Source organism: Temnothorax curvispinosus, unplaced genomic scaffold (genome assembly GCF_003070985.1).
Source record: "Temnothorax curvispinosus isolate PA1 unplaced genomic scaffold, ASM307098v1 QBEX01002391.1, whole genome shotgun sequence".
Lineage (NCBI taxonomy): Eukaryota > Metazoa > Arthropoda > Insecta > Hymenoptera > Formicidae > Temnothorax > Temnothorax curvispinosus.
Genome location: NW_020212171.1, coordinates 112650 through 132834, shown reverse-complemented (window position 1 = coordinate 132834; position 20185 = coordinate 112650). Strand labels below are relative to the sequence as shown.

The 20185-nt window shown below is 48.3% G+C and overlaps 1 protein-coding gene across 18 annotated transcripts in view; it reads left to right on the top strand.

The window, feature by feature from the left end:
* The window catches only part of LOC112451577 (broad-complex core protein), a 64590-nt gene that overhangs the window by 9383 nt on the left and 35022 nt on the right, over positions 1 to 20185 (top strand). For 2 of the 18 annotated variants that reach the window (XM_025011256.1, XM_025011252.1), the window contains exons 1-6: positions 5987 to 6709; positions 7411 to 7665; positions 12457 to 12658; positions 12854 to 13045; positions 13872 to 14457; positions 15117 to 15164. In XM_025011256.1, the coding sequence (XP_024867024.1) occupies positions 12473 to 12658; positions 12854 to 13045; positions 13872 to 14457; positions 15117 to 15164 (1012 nt within the window). In that variant the 5' untranslated portion in view covers positions 5987 to 6709; positions 7411 to 7665; positions 12457 to 12472. The other 16 variants (XM_025011250.1, XM_025011238.1, XM_025011257.1 and 13 more) reach the window with 16 other exon arrangements.

Here is a 20185-nt window from a genome sequence, read left to right as displayed (position 1 = left end):
TATTTTTAAGCGCCGACGGAAATATTCGTGGATCATCGCGCCTCGATTAATCGTACGGAATATCGTTGGAAACTAGGTCGGCCCGAGACGGGCACGGGCGAAAACGATTTGGCGATCGATAATCGATGAAACGATTGTCTCGTAGATCCGGTTGTCGTCGCCGCTAGCCAGTTTCGCGATGCGCATTCCCGCGAGTATATATATTTGACGCGAAAAATAGAAAGAGAGACGTATCCTTATTCACGCGTCTTCTTCTCGACCATCGACATGATCTCGTGTTTATCTGTTGCACGTTCGTTTCGTGGACATTGCCGGAACCTGTTGGACTAGATAAATGCATCCGAACGCAGTCGTTATCCTGCGTTCAAATCACCTCTCCACGCAATCGCACAAATTGCATCGACAATGCACAATTTTGCAATGCAACTATGAAAGTTCAATGCTAACGATCCAATGTTAATTCTCAATCCATTAAATGCGAAAATACCGCGTTTGACCCGCCGTCCTTGTAAGCTAAAAGTAATTTTTTAATAACGATCGTTTGTATTCAGAAGCTAAGAATATATGCAACCGAAAGAAAAATCTGTGGCGGTTTTTAGCCACGAACGTCTACAGCTACTTACTTAGGATACCGTCGTAATTTTGGTTAGTTCGATTTTTCGATTTATAAATGCAAAAAGAGATTCTCCGCGACCAATTCGGTCGCGATTTTATCGGCGTGGGAATAAAAATAGAGAACAATTTTTGTCTGCGTAATTTCGAAATCCGGACTCATCGATGCCACGCTTCGAACCACGGTTTCAAGGCCCGTTTGGTTGGAACGGCGGAATCGCAGTAGTACAAGATAGCGTAGGAATAGACGTGAGGTATAGCGGTAGCACTAGTCTCGTATGAAGTAGCGCGTATCTAGTATTGGCCAGACGGTAAAAGGTTCTCGACGCCGAGCCCTTCCTGCACCTCCGACAGTGGCGCGTGAAAGGAAAATAAAACTTGCCGCACGAAGTCGGTTCCATCGCGGCATCAATATCGACGGTCTTTTTTTTTTGGCTAATCGGACAATCATCGCAAAAAACTCAATACCTATATATATTTACTTAATCGCATATTCCTTGGGACTGTTATTTTTTATTTCTTAATAGTACACCAGTATAGGGAAAGTTATTGACAAATCATGATAAATTCTTTATAATTTCTTAAATATCGAGATCATAAAGTTGCATAAAGCTTCCTTTGGGATCTTCGCATATTATTATACCTAATATGTTCAGTTATAAAGTGAGAGTTATCTTAGAAGTTATTTTCAAGGAAATTATTATCGAGGATTAATTGTAACGACTCTAAAAAATCGATATTAAATTCTACAAGGTTTCTACATCGATGATGGTGCGCGACGTGTGCATGCTCGGGCATTCGCGATAGTTTGCATCAAAAATTATATTTTCGCCTACGGAAACAAGCGACGAAAGAAATTTGATTTAATCGAAGTTAGAGCGTCGTGCATCGTTGCCGATGCAATCGACCGAGGCTTTTTTCACCTGATTTGTTGAGTACCTCCTCGGGCATTCCCACGTTTAGCGCTATGTCGGCCGGTCGTGGCGAAGCGTACCGTTGAAGAGAAATAATTGGTTGTTTGGCTGTCGACGGATTAGCCCGCTTGAGGTCAACGGCCACCAAATGTTTGCGAGTGCAAGGGGAAGAGAGGAAAGGGTACCGGTTCGCGCAGAGGGGACGATGGTGGCAGAAGGAGAAAGAGAAGAGTAGAGAGAGGAGAGAGAGAGCGAAAGAGAGGAGACGGAGGGAGGGGGTCTCAGTGAGGGCAGTCGGGCCGAGGCGAGTCGGGGACCAGAGAAGGATAGACGAAAGAATGGGGAAGGTACGTACGTGGCGATCAAACGTATGCTGCCCCCGATACCTCACCTCTGCCTTTTGTTACTTCGCGTGTGCAAAGTGCATTTGGGACCGGGCCGCCGCGTCGCTTCCCTAAACAGGGCGATTTATCGCCGTGTACAGTTGCCGTCGATCACCACGAATCCCGGAAAACGCCGGTCTCGCCGTTGGTAGGCGGCACTTTAACCGGCAGGTGCGTAGCGCCTAACGACGTTTCCAAGCCACTAACGCGGGAAGGAGGGGGCCATTTTGGGCACCGTGCCGCTTGGTACGTCGCGTTCATTAGTGCGATCTGCTCTCTATCGTAATTAAATGACGATGTATGATTCTTGTAATAGCTTTTTTGCGTTTCGTATCGAATAGGTGACATAAAGACGAATACTGATGGCTGTAGGCGATTAGTCTTGAAATCGACGATTGAGGAATAACATCGTGCATTTCTCGTTTTTCTCTGTCGCCTTCTTCGTCGAGAATGAAATATACGATACGTTTTAACGTAAAATTGCCAGGTTTCAAATGAGGGGTAGAGTTAATATGTTATTTAGATAATTTTAAACAGAAAAGGAGGTCACACATACGAGAATAGATCCCATTCTAAATGAAGAATGTGCAACGCGCGCAGAGTAATTATAATAGTACTAGTACTAATACTTTCACGTCATATTAGCTCTTTGTACGACACGCAATAATTTTGAATGCCTAATTTTCAACATTTATGACAATTTAAATTTTTCATATTATTCTATATACAATTATGCGACATTTCCTATTCGTTCGTATGCTACTACTGTTTCATTTTCTTGCTGAAATAACCTATGTACGTAATGTCATATACTTAATGGTGGACTTATGAAGGAGACAGGATGTGCAAGAAAGGTTTGGATGATTACGTGATGTAGACGCTTCTGGTTGCAATTGAAGCATCCACCTGAATGCGTACAATGCTACGTTACAAAGCATTTCTTCCCGACTTTGTAATGGCGAGTTATGCGCCTAAATAAGAGTGGCTTTTTATTTTATAAAGAAGACAATGAAATCATCGGCCAATACTTTTCCGGATATTTTTCTATAGTGACATCAGTTCTGTGATTTCGAGACATGCGGTATATTCTGCTTGTCTACCTTTATAAATTTACGAATGGAATAAGAATTGAAGAATCTATTCGAAGAAGAATATACAAGAAGAACGTGAAATACATATTATATAATTCTACTTTTTACTCTCTCTCCGTTTCAACGTAAGACGTTCCTCCAAATCAATCATGCACGGTTGTATTAACAATTCGTAAATTTGCACGTGCACATTAGTTGTTCTCTTATCCCATAAGAAGCTCTCTCTCTTCATATACGTATATGAAGAGAACATATATATATATATATATATATATATACATACATGCATTCACTTTTGAGAACATCCTTGAGAATCCTCCAAATCTGCGAGAAGCGTTCATTAAAATCAATTACGCGCGGTTGTAAATCTTTGCCGCGATCGTGTTCTTCGGGGCTCGCCTTACGGAGTCCGTAAGATATTCTGCATTTAACGCAACTCCCGTATTCGGCGAGGATTTATTACGTCACGTAAGATCAAGGATTACCAGTTCCGCACCGTTCGCGCGCGGACGTTCTCCGCCTTCGTCTCCTCTCCTCTTCTCTCTCTCTCTCTCTCTCTCTCTCGCAGCCACAGGTACACACATACGAACACACACGCAATGCTCTATAACGCTCTTTCTCCTTCTCGCCCGTGGTGTGGTCACCTCTGCTTTTGGACACCTGCTGCTTCTCGTTGATGCAGACGCGAGCCTGCAAGCGAGGCGCAGCGTCACGTGATCGGACTAGTCGTTCTATGTATATGCGAAACCATCGAATGCGTGTGTACGGAAGGCCAGTGAAAGTAAGTTCCGTCGTTTCTGCCACGTCCTATGCATAACGTGTTTCGCGCTTCATCGTCGGGGGAACGATAATGTTACGACCCTGGCGAGTTTGCATTCCAAATATATGCGATTTGATGTTCGCTCGCTAAAATTGAGTGTTACTAAACGGATCGACGATTTTGCATCGGTCTGTATGCCGAAATAGTTTTTAGGGCAAAACGAGGACAAGTTAAATTCTTCTCGTGAAACTCGTTTCGGCAAAATCTGCGTAAATAATTTGTTGCGAAAACATAGATGGCCAAACTTAAAGTTGTAACTCTCGTAATCGTGTATTCTCCTACATCGTTTTGAGATACGATTGTGTTGACATAATTTAATTTAAATTTAATTGCATTATATAACTCATGATAAAATTTATACTTGCTGATCTCTATTTGCAAAAAAGGAATAGTCCTCAAATTATTCATTTTCCATCGACAAGAGCAATTTTGCAGAGCGATTTTGTACACGTCGTCCTTTTCGACGATTGCTTCTTTAATTCATTTAAATCGAAAATTTCTCAGCGCTTATTCGTACTATAATTAATTCTTGCCTCTTGCGATTTTTTGTCGCAATCTTGCGAGGACACGTGCCGTTCGTTCGGAGGTATTTACGCAAATCTGTAACCACGTGGATCGCAGAGAAAGAGAGAGAGAGAGTGAGATGCAGGAGAATGTCGATAGATAACGCGCGAGAGAAAAAAAAACAAGTAAAGGAGACGAAGGAAAAAGCGTGGTGGAAAAAGTGACGGCTCGATCGTCGAGGAACGTCGCGAGCGTTCGTACGCAATCTAGTCCAAGCATAGGTGCCACAGCCCTCACAGCCTGGGCTCCTAGGAATCCAATCAATAAATATTACAATGGAACCCCTAGAGAAGTAGGGGCGCAGTATATCCTCCTCTCGCCTCCACCTCCAACCCCTCCATCTCTCTACCGCGCCCCATCCTCTCCCGCGCCGTCATATTCCTCCTCCTGCTAGTCGCTAGTCGGAGGAAAAAGGATCTGTCCTACGTCGCGCTCTCGCAGTCGCTTCATTCCTCGTACATTCGCTCGCCCTCGTCCTCGACCACGTCCGCGAAACTTCGTCTCCCACCCCGTCGTCCGGCCACCCAACCACCCACCTACCCACCCACCCGACCACCCAACCGACCCCCCGCGTACCGTCGCCGCCTCCGCCAGCCTGTGTGCCGTCCTCCCCGCGCACCCCCGCGACTCTCTCGCGCTCTCTATCCGCCTTTTTCTCATCCTCCCGAAGCCCGCCACCAGCCACCACCCGCCCCTTGACGGGCCCTCGAGCCCACCACCGTTTACATTTTACTTTTCTAGTAGCGAATTAAAACCGCGTTCATGCGCAGCCCGTGGAAGGGCGTAATGATTTTTTGAGGGGCGAATCGAGTGGGGTCGCCTACGGTGGTGCACGGCTCGCGGCAGAAAGAGAAAGAAGGAGAGAGGGGGGGTAATAGCTCTGGGTGCTACTGTCGAGTTTAGCAGGAGCAGGACGGCGCGCGTGCCGCGCGGCAAGGATACGTACTCGCGCGCATCCGCGAGCGAGCGAGTCAACGCGTTTTTGCTTCGTTAATGTTAACGAACGAGGGGTACATAATTATCGGGGAAAACGGCGGAGCGGATCCCCGTTTATCGATCTCAGCCGAAACATGCAGGAACCATTTTACGGTTTCGTTCCTCTTGTTTCGGAGCAGTAACGTACTCGCATCCGGAGCCGACCGAAAACCGGCCCAAGATCGTTTCGCGCGACATCCTATTCCGTGACAACGTTCAACGGGCGAATCTCATCCATCTCTTCCCTTCCGCCGCGCCGCTCGTAAAGCAAAACTGAAGATCGATCTCTGATACGTGCGAGGAATTCGAGAGATCCTGCGAAACGTCCGAACGATGAAAGTCGACGGTCCTCGCGACTAGCGCAAAATTAAATCTTAATAAATTCAATCTTAATAAAGAGATCGTCGATCCGCGCAGGGAAAAAGACGTGCAGAATCCGGCGACGGACGCTATCTTTTTTCTCAGACTCCGCGAGCGCATCCAAGATTTTTACAGCTCTCGTGGCCAGACTCGGCTCGCGGCGGCTACGCGCATTTTCGTCTCATGAACTGATTACGGCGGGGTAGAGCGCGCCGGCGGAGGGAGGGAGAGAGAGAGAGAGAGAGAGAGGGAGAGAAAGAGAGAGAGAAAGAAAGAGTGTGGCAGAGGGAAGAGACCAAGATTGTGTGCGGTGTGCGGGGTACACGGGGAGAGAAACAGCCGCTGTGGCCGCAAGCATCAACCTCCCACCATGGCGCCCGTGGCCGGCTCTCTCGTTCTCGCGCGCCTTCAACTCTCACGCTCTCTCTCTCTGCGTACGCACTATTTTTTAGTCCGCACTTATTACGACAGATGTCTCATGCTCCGATAAAGAATAACGGCGGGCAAAGCGGGAGCCTTCCCCCCGCATGCTAGTCCTAACCAGGCTCGGGAACAGCAGCCCGTACTTGGTGCTTCGTCGGCTCGTGGTGTCACTGTAACGCGCCGGTTTACGTTACGCACGTCTCTCTCCTTTTTTTCTTCCGGCTCCTCCTCGTTCCCTCTGTTTCCCTCTCTCATTCTTTCCTCCTCCTCTCTGTCTCCCTCGGCTCTTTCTCTCTCTTTCGTTCTTTCTTTTTTCCCCTCTTTTTTTTCGTTTTCAATTTCGCCATCACACACGCTTCATATCTCGCTTTTAAAACTCCCGAGCCGGTCACTGCCGTCGCGAATCGGCAGCTGCTCCCCGCGTGCGATGCCGCGACAGTGATTATGCCTATCGTGCCCTCGTCCATCCGACCTCGAACTTGTACCGGGGATCGTTGTTTCGATCGCGGGGTGTAAGGACGGACGTGCACTCTCTCCTTCGACGATTGGTGCTGGGACACGTGCTAGGTACGTTCATCCCCTGCCCGAACGTCCATCCGTGCCGTCGATCGTTATCGTCTCGTCTCGCGGTAACATTTCGTATTTCGCGGTCGAAACGAGGCTGGCGGGCGGAAGAGAAAGAAAGAGAGAAAGAGAGAGAGAGAAAGAGAAGGAGCGAGAAAGGATCCTCCGTCACCTCTCGCTTTCGGTCGTTCGAGTCTCGCGCGTGTTCTTCCCGCGAGTGCGGAGATTTTCGGTCGGTGCGCTTCTCGGGTGAAAGGAGCCGAGACAAACCGGATGAGATTCCGTTTTCCGACGATCGCGGCAGTGCAGCTCGTGGCAACGTGTGCGTATACGAGTGCGGGTATGTTGACGCGCGCGTGTTGTGCGTATGCATGTATGTGCCTTGTCTGAGAGGAAGAAAGAGAGAAAGAGAGAGAAAAAGTGGTGTCCGCGTATGTGGACACGTATGTGTGTTTGCGCGCACGTTGAATGCACCGCGCGCGAGCGAGCGAGCGAGCGAGAGGGAGGGTTGATGCATGCGTACGCACATGTGCACGGTGTGCAACCATTACCGCCAGTAATGAGGGGGTAAATCGGTTCGGACGCGCGCCACTCTGTCTCTCTATCTCTCCCTCTCTCTCTCTCTCTCTTTCTCTCTCTCTCTCTCTTTCCCTCGCAATAAGATCTTCGCAGAACACGCAGAGAAAGAAACGGATGGTTTTCAGACAAACGGCGATAACGAGGGCACCGCCGGGATTCAAGTCAATTGGTACCGCGCGTCGTCGGTGAACGATGATATTTAACTGCGAACCGCGTGCCACACAGTGACAGCCGGCGTGGAGGAAAAGGACCGGAAGACCGTCAGACCGCAGACGGAACCAGAAGTCGGAGGATGGTGGTTTGAAATCGGCGAGACGACACCGGGAAAGGCGACGCACGTGAGAGCGACTCTCTGACAGACTCCCCCCCCCCCCCACAAGGTAATTAACTCGGGGCTGCGTTCGAGCGCATCGCTCTGGAGTAAATCTTGCCTCGTTAGAGAGCCGTCCGCAGTTTACGCTAACGATAACTCCATACATCACACGGAGATTGGAGGTATATAATCGGCCTTATTCGAATTTCTTAGCTCGCAGCTCTATCCGATTACGCTCGCTCCGCGATTTTTCATATCTCGTTCGTTAATTTTTATTTTCGGTTACTTATTATCGCCTTGAAGAATCTGTGACAATCCATTTCTTGTCTTTTTCTCGCGTTAATTCGACATCGGAGTGAATTTTTTCTCGTGAAATTTTAATCCCAAAATCATATAAAATCCGTATAAAAATGATCGGTAAAGTAATCCAAGATTTATTTCAGAATTATATATTCTCGTGTTTAATTCAGAGATGGAAATCGGTGCACTCTGAAAATGATTTTTCATATTTATTCTCGTCGCTAGATATACGGAAAAGGTACATTTTTAATATCTGTAACACGGAAAATCGAGTTCATTAGCCGGTTTCGATTCTTAAATTAATTTTTATTAAATCTTGGAGCTTCATGATCAGTACACGATTGATGATCGGAGCATGATCTTTGATCGATATATAGCTTTAGTTTTCGTAATAAGAAAGATTTTATTAGATAACGTTACTTCTTCCCAGTGATGATTCATCGTTGTACTTTGTAAGACGTCGATGTAAAATTTCGCGTAAACCTAGTCTCCAACGCTAGGCAACGTTGCGGTTTATTGTCGGTGACGGAAACGCGGACGCGATTAAAATAACGAAGCCCAATTTTCTAACGTCAAGAACCAGCTGAAAAATTATATACCGATTTCAATTCTCGGTATTCTAATCCGCGATATTCTAATCGTGCATTAGCGTGCATATCGTTAGCCGCCAGACCGATTCATTACGCGAACATAAGGAATGGATTATGTCGCTTCGTCTCTCTCTGCGTTTCCGTCTCATTTTGTGCGTGTGTGTCGCGTTCGGAGCGCACACGTCATCTTATCGCACACGCGGTGTCGTCGCTCCGCAAAACCTGTCATTGCTCACACACGTCGCGCTATTTTTCAACTCCTCGCTCCCGCTCGTGCACCACTCGTCTTCTAAACTATTGATTAGAGATGTACCCCAAGTATGAAAAAAAATCCCCTTCCCCCTTTCGCGTCTTCCTCTCGATCCGCGTGTCATTCAATCGTCGCCGATCTCTCTCCCTCTCCCTTTCTCCCGCGCTCTCACCCTTTCCCCGTGTTCTCCGTATTCCTCCTCGCCCCCGACGACGCGACGGGCGCGCGTTTTCTCTCCCTCTCGTGACTTCTTCCTTCCTCCGCGTCTCCGCTTTCCTCCCTCTCGCGCGGGTACGCGCCCGTTCTCGTATAACGGCGACGACGATCGCCGGCTTTTCGTACATTTTCGTGCGGCCTCGCGGCGTACCGGCCCGACGTGAAGCGGCGCGGGGGGAAAGCGCGGCGCCTTCTCCGGGACGGAGTCGCACAGTCGTGACGTGACGTTTTAGGGGTTGGTCGGTTTCGCTCTGCACACGGCATGCGACGGGGAAGGAGCCTGCTGCGGTGACTGCTCGCTCGCGGCGCCCCCAGTCAAGGTGCAGAAGATTCCGCGCGCGTCGACGTCGTCGTCGTCGTCGTCGTCCCCGTTGCCGCCGTCGTTGCCGTCGTCGTCGCCGCCACCGCCACTGTACCGCCGTGCTGTACCGGTTCTCCGATACTTGCGTACCGCGACGTGTGACCTGGACAATAATCGTCGTCGTCGTCGTTGTCGTCGTCGCGATACGTGAACATCCGGAAATCCGTCACGCGGATGAAACGCGGATCTCGCGCGCGCGGCAAGCGCGAAAGTCGCGGCGCGCTCGATCCTGCCCGCTCGATCATCCTTCTCGTCTCCCCATCCCGCCTCCGCCTCCGCCTATCTAGCTCTCTTTTTCTGTCTCACGCGCGCGCCGCGCCGTCCTCGTTCGATCGCGATCACTTTCGGTGTGGCCGACAGTTCGGGCGGCGGCGACGGCGTGGGGGCGGTGGTGGTGGTTGGTGCGCGCGATGAGAGGGAGCGGAGGGGTAGGAGGATGATCCACGCGCAGGAAGGAAGGAACGACAAAATCGTTTAGTATTTATTTGAAAGTGTATTTACTGATATCCTCGCACCCTCGTTCGCTCGCTCGCGCGAAAACGCTTCCGCGAATCCGTTTTTCGGGGGACGGATTCACGGCCGAGGATCCTATCTCCCGATCTTCACGCGTCGCTATATACGCGTGTCGATCACGCGGGTGTCACGGATCGATCGCGGAACTGCTCGATCTCTCGGATGGAACTTGTGTCTCGATACGGGAGGGACCACCGCGCGAATTCGTGAACGATTCTTTTTCTGTCGCGTGTGTCAAGTGTATATATGCTCCATTTCTCTTTTCGCTCGGAGATAAACACACACACAGTTCGCCCGCACGGATTCATTCACGCACGCACGCACGCAGGCACGCAGGCAGCGTCGCTCCGTCGTCATCGTGTTCGGTTCATTGTTTCGGTCATTAGATTACGCGGCATGACGGCCGATAGGTGTTCCCTCGCGATAACGCGTTCGCACTTGGCAAACTGTAATTCGCGTTGCCGGCCGAGCGTGCCTTAGAAATTGTATATATCGTGCGAGAAACTACAATACTTGGCTGCACGTGTGTGTTAGTGAAGGTACCGTACTCTCGAGAGGATCACGATCACGGGATCGATCCGTCGATCGCGCGTGTCGAACGGTGTGTGCGTATACCCTCTCTCGGTTTCGATCCGACGTTTCGGCGGGAGTGTGATGTACAACTTGTGACACATGCCAATTTCCCCAAAACTCCGATCCGGTATTTCCCGCTCGCGTAATCTCCACCCGCGGTCATCCCGCGACCGGCTGTGCGCGGCAAAATTGTGCAAATAGTTACGGCGTTGCTCGCCGGCGTACCGCCGGCAATAAAGCGCGCGAGAACAGCGATAGAGTTGTAATTTTTTTCGGCTGTACCAGCCGAATCCAGCGCGCGCGACGCGAGCCCGACGTTTTTTTTTTTTTTTGTCTGTTATCAAACAATGTTCGGTGGCGGAGTTATCTCGCCGATTCGTCACACGTAAATTTAGCAGACTGCGATAGCGCGACCCTAGAAACTCGGAGAGAACGGTTTCTACATATCGGTACGCGATTTAAAGGGAAGGAGACACGAGCGTTTCCCGCCTGCCGACTTTTCCTCGTGTTGCACCACTTCGTCATTTCACTTTCCTACTATTTTTTTTTTTTTTTTTTTCTTTTTTGTACGCAACGGGAAAAAAATGCGAGACCGGAAACAATTTAAATTCACGGAGCTCGTGTTATCGATACACGATACGTATACGGTATTCGATGGCATAAATGGATTTGCGAATTCGTTATGCAAATTTTGTTATTTGTTAAAAAATTTGACAAAACGCAGCGGCGGCGGCGGCGGCGCACGGTTATCGGTTCCAATTTCGCTAACATTATCTTCGCGAAAACGTCTCTCTCGTTGCTTCTCGTTAAACGTCTCGGCATTTCACCCAATGCGCGCTAGCACACTCGCGCGAGGAACGAGCTTTGTAAATTTGTTTTAAGATCTTTCCTCTTTTTTTTTTATCATTACGCTAAGATAACACTATCAGCGCACATTTAGTGCTCCCGCTTTTATAAGTAGCGGAGAATTATTTAATCAACGTACTCTCAATTGGCTCCGGCTTGACGACCTAATTTTTCCGTATGGCGAAGCGGCGAATTGCACACGGTCCTCCTTAGTTTTTTATTCCCGCAATCCCCGCCTCTTCTCCGCGCAATTGGACAAATAAACGCGCGTCTCTCCTTCCCGCGCCGGCAGTAAGTTTATCTATTCGCAATTCCTCCATTTCTTCTGTAGAATTTCCAATTCATTATTTCACTACGCGTCGCCGATTAACGCGTATCTTTCGCAAGACAGTTTTCGGATTATCACGCATGCAGACGTATTTCGAAGTGCAGGAGCATGAAAACGTCTCTTCATTTGTATATCTCGACGTCGTAATACACATTTTTTACATCTCTGTAATTAATCTTGCGTTTCTTACACAATTCTTCCCTGTAGTTTCTTAAGCTCGAGTCAAGCCTCGATACAAGAAGCTTCGAACTTGCTGCATATAAATTTATGAAAAATTGATTGCCGGTCGGAAATTACTTTTTATCGCCAATAATTTAAGCCACGTAGAAAAAAAATTTAATATCGACGATGTCAAATTTTCTCGTCATTGTAACAAGCGGGGAGAATTGAAACGAGCGAATATCGCAGCTGAATTAAATATGCATCACGCGAGGACAAGAATACATTCTCAAGCATCTAATCGCTGTGTGTTATTTTTTTCTTTTAACTCTCCCCAACGTTCTCTCCTCTTTTTTTATAGTCATCCTCCGATTTATCAGGAATATCGCGGTACACATGCAACTGCGATTTGATATCAGTATCGAATGTGTGTACACGTTGCAATTGTGTTTTCGAATGTCGAAATTTGGACTTATCTAAAATTATCAGTTTGCAAGCTTATCGGCGCGCGTCGTGCCCTAGGACGGCATCGTAGCCGAAAATTTTTAATTACGCGCGCGTGCGTCACATTAACGTTTAGTTTTAAGCGGCGAAGCCGATCGGCCGCGCGTGTTTTTTGCACGCGCGTTCTTGCATCGCGGGCGTCGCGTTTAGATCGCTAAGTGACAGCTCTGTGTTCAGTCCAGTCGGTGGCAGCAAGACGTTCCTTTTTCTAATTGCAGGTGAATAGACACAACGATGGTAGATACACAACATTTTTGCCTGCGATGGAACAATTACCAGAGCAGCATAACCTCGGCGTTTGAAAATCTGCGGGACGATGAGGACTTCGTGGACGTGACGCTGGCCTGCGACGGCAAGAGCCTGAAAGCGCATCGCGTCGTTCTCTCCGCCTGTAGTCCGTACTTCAGAGAATTGCTCAAGGTAAGGACTCCGCCTCTCCCGCCCTCTTCCCTCTTTCGCTAATGCCAGTGAAGACCTTCCGGTTTCACGATTCACGTGAAACATTCGGAGCGGATTTCGCTCGCGAAGTAAACGAGGTCGATTTAGAAGTCAATAGAAAGAAATTCAATCGCCACCCGTTAATGATTATGCGCAATAAACGTTGCACCGTTTCAGAGCACGCCGTGCAAGCACCCAGTGATAGTGCTCCAGGATGTAGCGTTCAGCGACTTGCATGCCTTAGTGGAGTTTATTTATCACGGCGAGGTGAACGTGCATCAGCGTTCTCTCAGTAGTTTTCTGAAGACGGCGGAGGTCCTCAGGGTATCGGGTCTCACGCAACAGACCGACCAGCCCGACAGAGATGAGGTAAGTTTTTCGGGCGCAAATTACGGGGGGGGGGGGGGGGGGGGGGACTGAAAGCGGGGGTAATTCCGGTGAGTTTCGGACTTTGACGCTGCGGGCACGTGAGAACGTTGCACGCTGCGTTTACGAGAATTACGAGTGACAATGGAGGTGCGACAGCTGGCGTAAGATTCTATCTCCGTTCCATTTTCTTGACCGTGTCTGTGGCACGTTCGAAATCGAATGCACCGCAATTACGTACGGTTTCGAAGTTTGGTTTAAAAGCGCGTGTAAACATGAGTTTCAACCGTGAGAAAGTGAACACGTATTGTGTGTGGGTATTTGGCCACGACGTAGCGCTCGCCGCGTATCTCTCGAAAGCTCAAACGTATCTTTTACGTTACTTGTTAGACGTTACATTTGGCGAAAGATCCCCTCCGTGTTATCTCGATGCAGAGAGCGCGTCTATCTTGATTCCGACTCGTAATTGTCATAGGTCAAGCAAACAAAGATAAAGCGGCTCGCTCAATAAATTGAAAATCGGTATTTACCGTAAATGTAAAGTATCGAATATCGATACGGTGTCGCGATATCGCGAGACTCTTCAATTTGCTCACCACCCAATCGACCGAACTATCATTTTTGGTGAAATGATTTTTCGATCGATTAAACGACAAATCCGGTTCGCGTATCGCGTATCGCGATGGTCTCAGTAATTACGGCCGATCTGGGAGCGTGTGTAGGAGTGGAGTGTGCGTGCACGCGTGCGTACGTGTTGGTGTATGTGTGTGTGTGTGTGCTGTAGTCTGTATAATTAATACTACCATTGCCGTTCCATTTTTGTTTTCAGCTGTCGCATGTCCGCGCGTTAGCGGCCGGCGGCAATCACCTGCCGTTCCACGAGAAGTCGGAGGAGACTTTCCCTCGCGGCGGCTCGCCTACGCCCGTGACCCCGACGCCGACCACGGTGCAGCAGCTCCTGCGCCGTGCCCAGATACGTCGAAACGAGAGACGCACCCCGGACCCGCACGACGAGTCGGCCAAGAGACCGCGGGTGCCGTCGCCACCGCTCAACAACAATGACGCCACGCCTACGGACTTCTCGATGGTCAAGAACAACCACCTGTCGACGAAGGTGGAGGGCAACGGGGTACACGACGAGAACAGCCTCGTCGAGGACAATATAAAGTGCGAGCCGTTGGAGCTGACCGGCGGCAACGGCGGCGGTAACGCCGGCAACAACGAGGACTCGTCGGATTCCGGCGCCGCGGCGTCGGACCGGCCGCCCGCGTCCGCGAGCAGCAACGAACACGAGCCGGAACCGGAGCACACGTCCGCGCAGAACTTCCTGCCGGAAAGCAAGCTCTTCACGTCGACGCCCGGCAGCTTCAACTTCAGTATGGCGGCGCTCACCACCGATCACACGCCGTTATCAGGTACGTGGGGGACACCGGAGCCCGTGGTGGGCCTGTACGCACAGACCAATTCGCAGCTCTTCGGCTGCGTTCACCCTTTGACCCTTAAGTGCGCGAGTGACTGCTCGATATTAATCTCGGACTATCAACTTTCTATTCAAGCTGAGGTAGGCCTCGAATGAAAGGACCTGAAGAAAGAACAAATCTAGGTTTTCAGGAAATGTATGTTTTATTTTTCTGCACTTAAGGGTTGAGCGTACGCGACAGATCGTCTCTCCAGCGCACACGGTCTCTGTTCCATATAGCGGTATTTCTCATTACGTGCACGTCGAATTACAAGTCGCGGTTTGAGTCGAGTACATTGGTTACTGCCAACACTCCTGCCTGAATTGTTTTATTTTGCATTTTAAGAAAGATATTCAGTTGCTTCCGTCGATTTGATTTAGACCTTTGTTTGAGCACCGTTTGAGCACGCATCGTCTGTGCGACTGGAGTTCTCGGCTCTTGGCGTATAGCACTCCGCTTTCGCAGTTGACCGATTTTTGTCCGCACCACCCTCGGTCGCATCACCACGCGTTTTTTTTTTCTTCTTTAATTGCGAAATTGCGTACAGGCCGTTGTTGAGTTTCTGCGCGCGATGGGATTGCCGTTGCTACGTGTGACGATAGTGAAATTTCCAGGGTTGGGCCACGGCTTGCAGACACCGGATCTAGCGGGCACTTCGCAAGGTAAGGAAAACTTGAATCTCTTTTAGCTCTTTTGCCCTTTTGAAATCATTAGAATTGCTTGAGAAGTCGAGGTAAATCGATATCACGCTCCCGCTATATATGTAGCACTCGTTATCACGCGGCCGTAGAAACGTGCGTTCAATGTGCGTTCTTTTGATTTTTTTAAGGGCACTCTGCGCTACTTTATTATTCTTCCACTGACAGTCGATACATCGCGGCAGACCTCGATCGTACGCGATGTAGCGGTTCGCTCTAATAAAAGTAACTAAGGACTTGTGCAGTTATATCAAACTAACCACAAATCACAAATTACGTGAATGAAAATGTTTACTGGTTGCGGTGAAAGAGCACTACTATCTGCTTGGAAGATTATTAAAATCTCTTCTAATTGGCATGCGTTCCAAAATCATCGATATCATCATTACTATACGGCACCATTTATACGAATCGCCTACATTTTGCATATCATAAAAATCATGTAAAAAAAAATCACTACGCGGAGCACATGCGGCTCCACAGTTTCGAGTGGACACGGCCGAGCTCGGTAACCGTAATCTTACAGCCGAGCTCGGAAATGTAATTCTCGGAATGTCGCGTCGTCCTTGCAAAATTTCGGCGCACAAGCACGCTCGTCGACTGTAACTTATGCTCGTTAACACGTCAAACGTCATTGTGCTACGTTTTAATACACGAATACGATCGAATTTATTATCACGGTTTATCTAAATTCCGTATATAAGAGGTGAATCCGCGCGCGGCACGTTTCACAAATGTACTTTATTAATACGTTATATCTATGTATCGGAAACATATATACGTTGCGTTTGATATTACATATACATACTTCGCAGATATTACGCCAAAACAATTATTTTTACTCGTCAATTTTCACGCGTCATTTTATAAATTTTTCTAAAAGTGTAGACGTATAATTTCGATCTATTTATCTAGTTATGTTTCAAATCAATATGAGTGTAAGGTGTCCCGGGAGAATTTGAGAATATATTATTCAGAACGGAATATTTGTAACAAAAGGCAAAAAGTTAAATAAGGCAGAGCACCGAAATGTATCAAAAATGTATCAACCATAATATTATCATCGATGTGCTATATTGCTATACCACGTTTTCATGTTGCTGTCAATACTATACGTAGAATATTTTCGAGTAGCTCATTGTTAATTGTGCCTATAACTTTTGTGAGACATTCCTAGACAAGTCGAAACTATATTTCTTAAAAAATGTTCCATAAAGTTTCAGCTCAAATTGGACTCTGGCATCTAAAAATCGTCAAAGGACTAAATAATTCACTCCGAAAAACTTCTCTCTGAGACACCTTGTATACCTCTACCAGTATATTTTTTTGTTTTTTTTTTTTCTATAGTCGAGGCGGTTGAATAAAGAGCATAGTTACGTGGGCAGAGCGACGCCTTTGGGCCCGACGACAATTTTATCGACTCGCGCGAAAAATTCACGCTGGCCGCAGCAGATACATTCGCTCGAACATCGAACCGCCGTTATTAATGTCGGCACGACGATGTGCACACGCGAACGCAATTGGCGTAAAAGAAATGGAATGGAGTGTGTACCAGTGTTTGGCATCACTGTGCAATATTCGTGGCGCGCCGCGAAATCGTTACCCCGGCGCACCGCGACACCCACGAGAGGGTTGCGTCGCCGGGGCCTAAAAAGAAGGGGGTTAATGACGCGCAGGGCGACGCGCCCCCGGCGTTTGTGTATGCGTATCGCATTCGCCGGTTTCCCGCTCGGGAATTCAACCATCAGCGCCGGATGCTTTGAGTGTCGTTGACATAAGTGTTGCCGATTTCTCGATAATCGATCGTTGACGTGCTTGTATCGCTCGATTGAACGGGCTGCGTATCCGTGTGTTGTTAACGTTGCCCCCGTGTGTTAACGTTTTGCAATAGAATCAATATACGCGGCGTGATATCGCCGATATGGCGCCGTGACGTTCGTTGCACGCGTAGGTACGATCGAAGAAAAGAAAAGGAAAGAAAATAATACAATATGATTGATCGATAAAGCGCCGGAAATTACGTCTCGCAACTTCGGTTTCCGGGATTCTCATTGATCTTTCGTATGCGCATAGCACACGTATATTGTCGTAAAAGAGGATGTGATAGGTCTAATAATTTTTTTTTCTATCCGTAAAACGGTGCATTCTTAACAATGAAATTATCTACGATAATTAACGAAAGGTGGAAAAAGACGCCAGACGGAATTAGAATGCCGAGTTATGGCGTTACCAAGTTATTACAAGTTTCAATTACTATACGAAACGGGGAATTAAACGAGAAACGGGAATGCCGATGGCGACCCGTATATCGAAAATCATCGCACTGCCGACGCGCGTCGAGAGAGACGGGGCCTGACCGCTTACGTCGACGTAATGGCGCGATTACATCGCTTAAGGTGATACAGGAGTCGCCCTCCCCGCTAACGATAATGGCAAATAATTACGGGAACGAAGAATGGCGTACTTGGGTGTGCGTGACCTTCCACAAGCGGATTTCGGCAGCCGCGCCGTATTGAGCGCGCTCGCGTCTGAATGCGGGTGTGTGCGGGGAAAAGAATAAGGAATATATCCGATCGAACGCGACGTATGTGTGTGTGTGTGCGCGTGTGTGCGTGTGTGCGTGCGTTTTCGCGGTTTCGACCGAGTCTCAGCTGGCGAGAATGTTCCCCGAGTTGACGGCAGTCGTCATCGGCCGCGACGGAGACCATGATAGTCTGGCTGACGCATTTTTTCGATTGCGCATATATCTTTTTCGCTAGTATCCTTGGGGAGGGGGGAGGAGGAAATCGGAGCCGAGGGGGTTGAGAGGAGGAGAAAACTTTGACAAATGCGCGACAATCAGTCGATCGGTCGATCGGTCGGTTGTGCAAATTCAGGTGCGGCCTCGCATTGTCGATTAATATTTGAACGGCTGGCTTATACTAGGTTAGTACTGAAAAAGTTTATCGCCAAAGAACGCAAAGCGGGGGGAAAGAGAGAGGGAGAGAGAGAAAGGGGAGAGAGGGGGGAGAGAGAGAGGGAGGGAGAGGAGAAGAAAGAGGAGGAGGCGGATTGGGGACCGCCGCGTCGATAAGGCTGCAGATGTTATCCGCGAATTTCAAGGTCCCTCTATCTCCGACGAGAACGAACGTGGCCAACTAAACATTGGCCTAACTAAAAATACGACGACCTTGGTACGCCACTCACGTTCCTGCCACTCACTCTCCGCGAATCATTAGATACATTAAATTATATCTTGCCGGTTCGCGCGCCGAACGAAAGACCAGCGCGACCGGCGGCTTTTGAGGATCAATAGGTCTCTTTTTTTCTTTTTTCCGCTAGTTTCGGCGAAGAATATCTTGCGACACGCAGCAGCAACGCGGACGGCGCACTCGCTGCTGACCGGAATTTATGCAATGTCACTCGTCGAGAGAGAACAGCCTCGCGCGAAACCGATCACTGCGAAGGCGTCTCGTCGAGCGCATCTCTTACGAAGATTCAAGATATTTATCACGCTTACGGGGGTCTCAGGAGCATTAGCAATCCCTTCGCTGCGAAGGGTATACGGGGATACCGTTCGAGGAACGTGCGCTGCGTTTGTACGCTGTTTATGCATTTTGTAAAACTTTGTTCGGAATATTTCAAAATATCTCGTGGGCGTTAACTTTCGAAAGTATTCGATAAATTGTTTGTCGTTATATGATAGCTTCGCGTATTCTAATCCGAATATTTGTCATCAGTCGACTGCAGTCATTTCGCGTTCTCTGTCGGAAGGGTTTAACGAATTAAATGTGTTTGTCGATAAATACCAGTAGACTGAGTAGACAATTCTTCGGAACTGATGTAATTTTTAGTAGACGATACACGATGCTCGTCATGTTCGACGTGACGATCGCTGCTAAAGTAAACTCTAAGCGCGGCGGGGTCTTAACGGCGGAGCAAATGATAATGACGCGATCTTGGCATTGTTTCAAAAGCTAAATGCGATATTTACGGTGAACTCGACGCCTCTTGCACGCTCCCGAGCAATGTTCGTGAATCAGTATATTGCCCTTCGTCTTGCATTCAAGTTCGCGGGACGTAATCGAGAATTAGATTCGGCAGTATTTTTAGGACCGAGAGCTACTCTAGCTTTCGCGGATACGACGGCCCCCTTCTTTTCATTAACTAACTGCGTGCTTCATCGCGTGCTTAATCGTCGACAAGAACCGCAAGATCGGTTCTGAGTCTGAACTGAAAGTCTCTTTGTCCCGGTTCGCTGCAATTATGACGTTGGTAATTATCAGTGAAGATTTCGAGGTAAAGTGGCGCGACGTTTTTTCTTTAAATCACATTATTCAATTTCAGTTACATTGCATCAAATTGCGATGTAATAGAAAATGTCTCTCATCTTCCACAATATTTTTCTTTTGTATTTAAAATCCTTGAACACAATGCGAGAAATGATATTTTGATCGGACAGCGATGGGCGACATTGATCCAGCATGGGATGCGTATGCGTTTGGAATGAAAAGTAAAACATATTAACTTCCAAAATAGCAATCGCGTTCAAGGAACGTGACTAAAAAGTCAGTTATAAGAGCTTGGGGAGGGAGAGCGGGAGCACATCGAATTCGCGCGTGCATTCTTTCGCTTCTCTTTTGGAGCCACGTATTCTCGTTTCTCTCGTGAATACTTAATTTGTTCCTCGAAAATGCATTTAAACCGAGACGTACAGCGTATCGGCCTCGCATGGCGCTCCGATTATTTTCCTTCTTTTCGGACGCGTTCTTTCGTAGAGAGGCGCAGATAGGTGGTAATCTGTCGCAAAGTTTAGCGCAGCACGAAAATATCGATTGCGAGGTTGAATTTCGAAGTGCGGTTTATCTTCTTTTTACGCTTGTGTATCAGGAGGCGTGGCAAAGTCTCGATGCACCGGTACTAAACAAATATTTGTTCTATCGCTTTTTAGCACCGCATAGAGAGAGGGGGGGAGAGGGGGAGAGAGAGAGAGAGAGAGAGAGAGA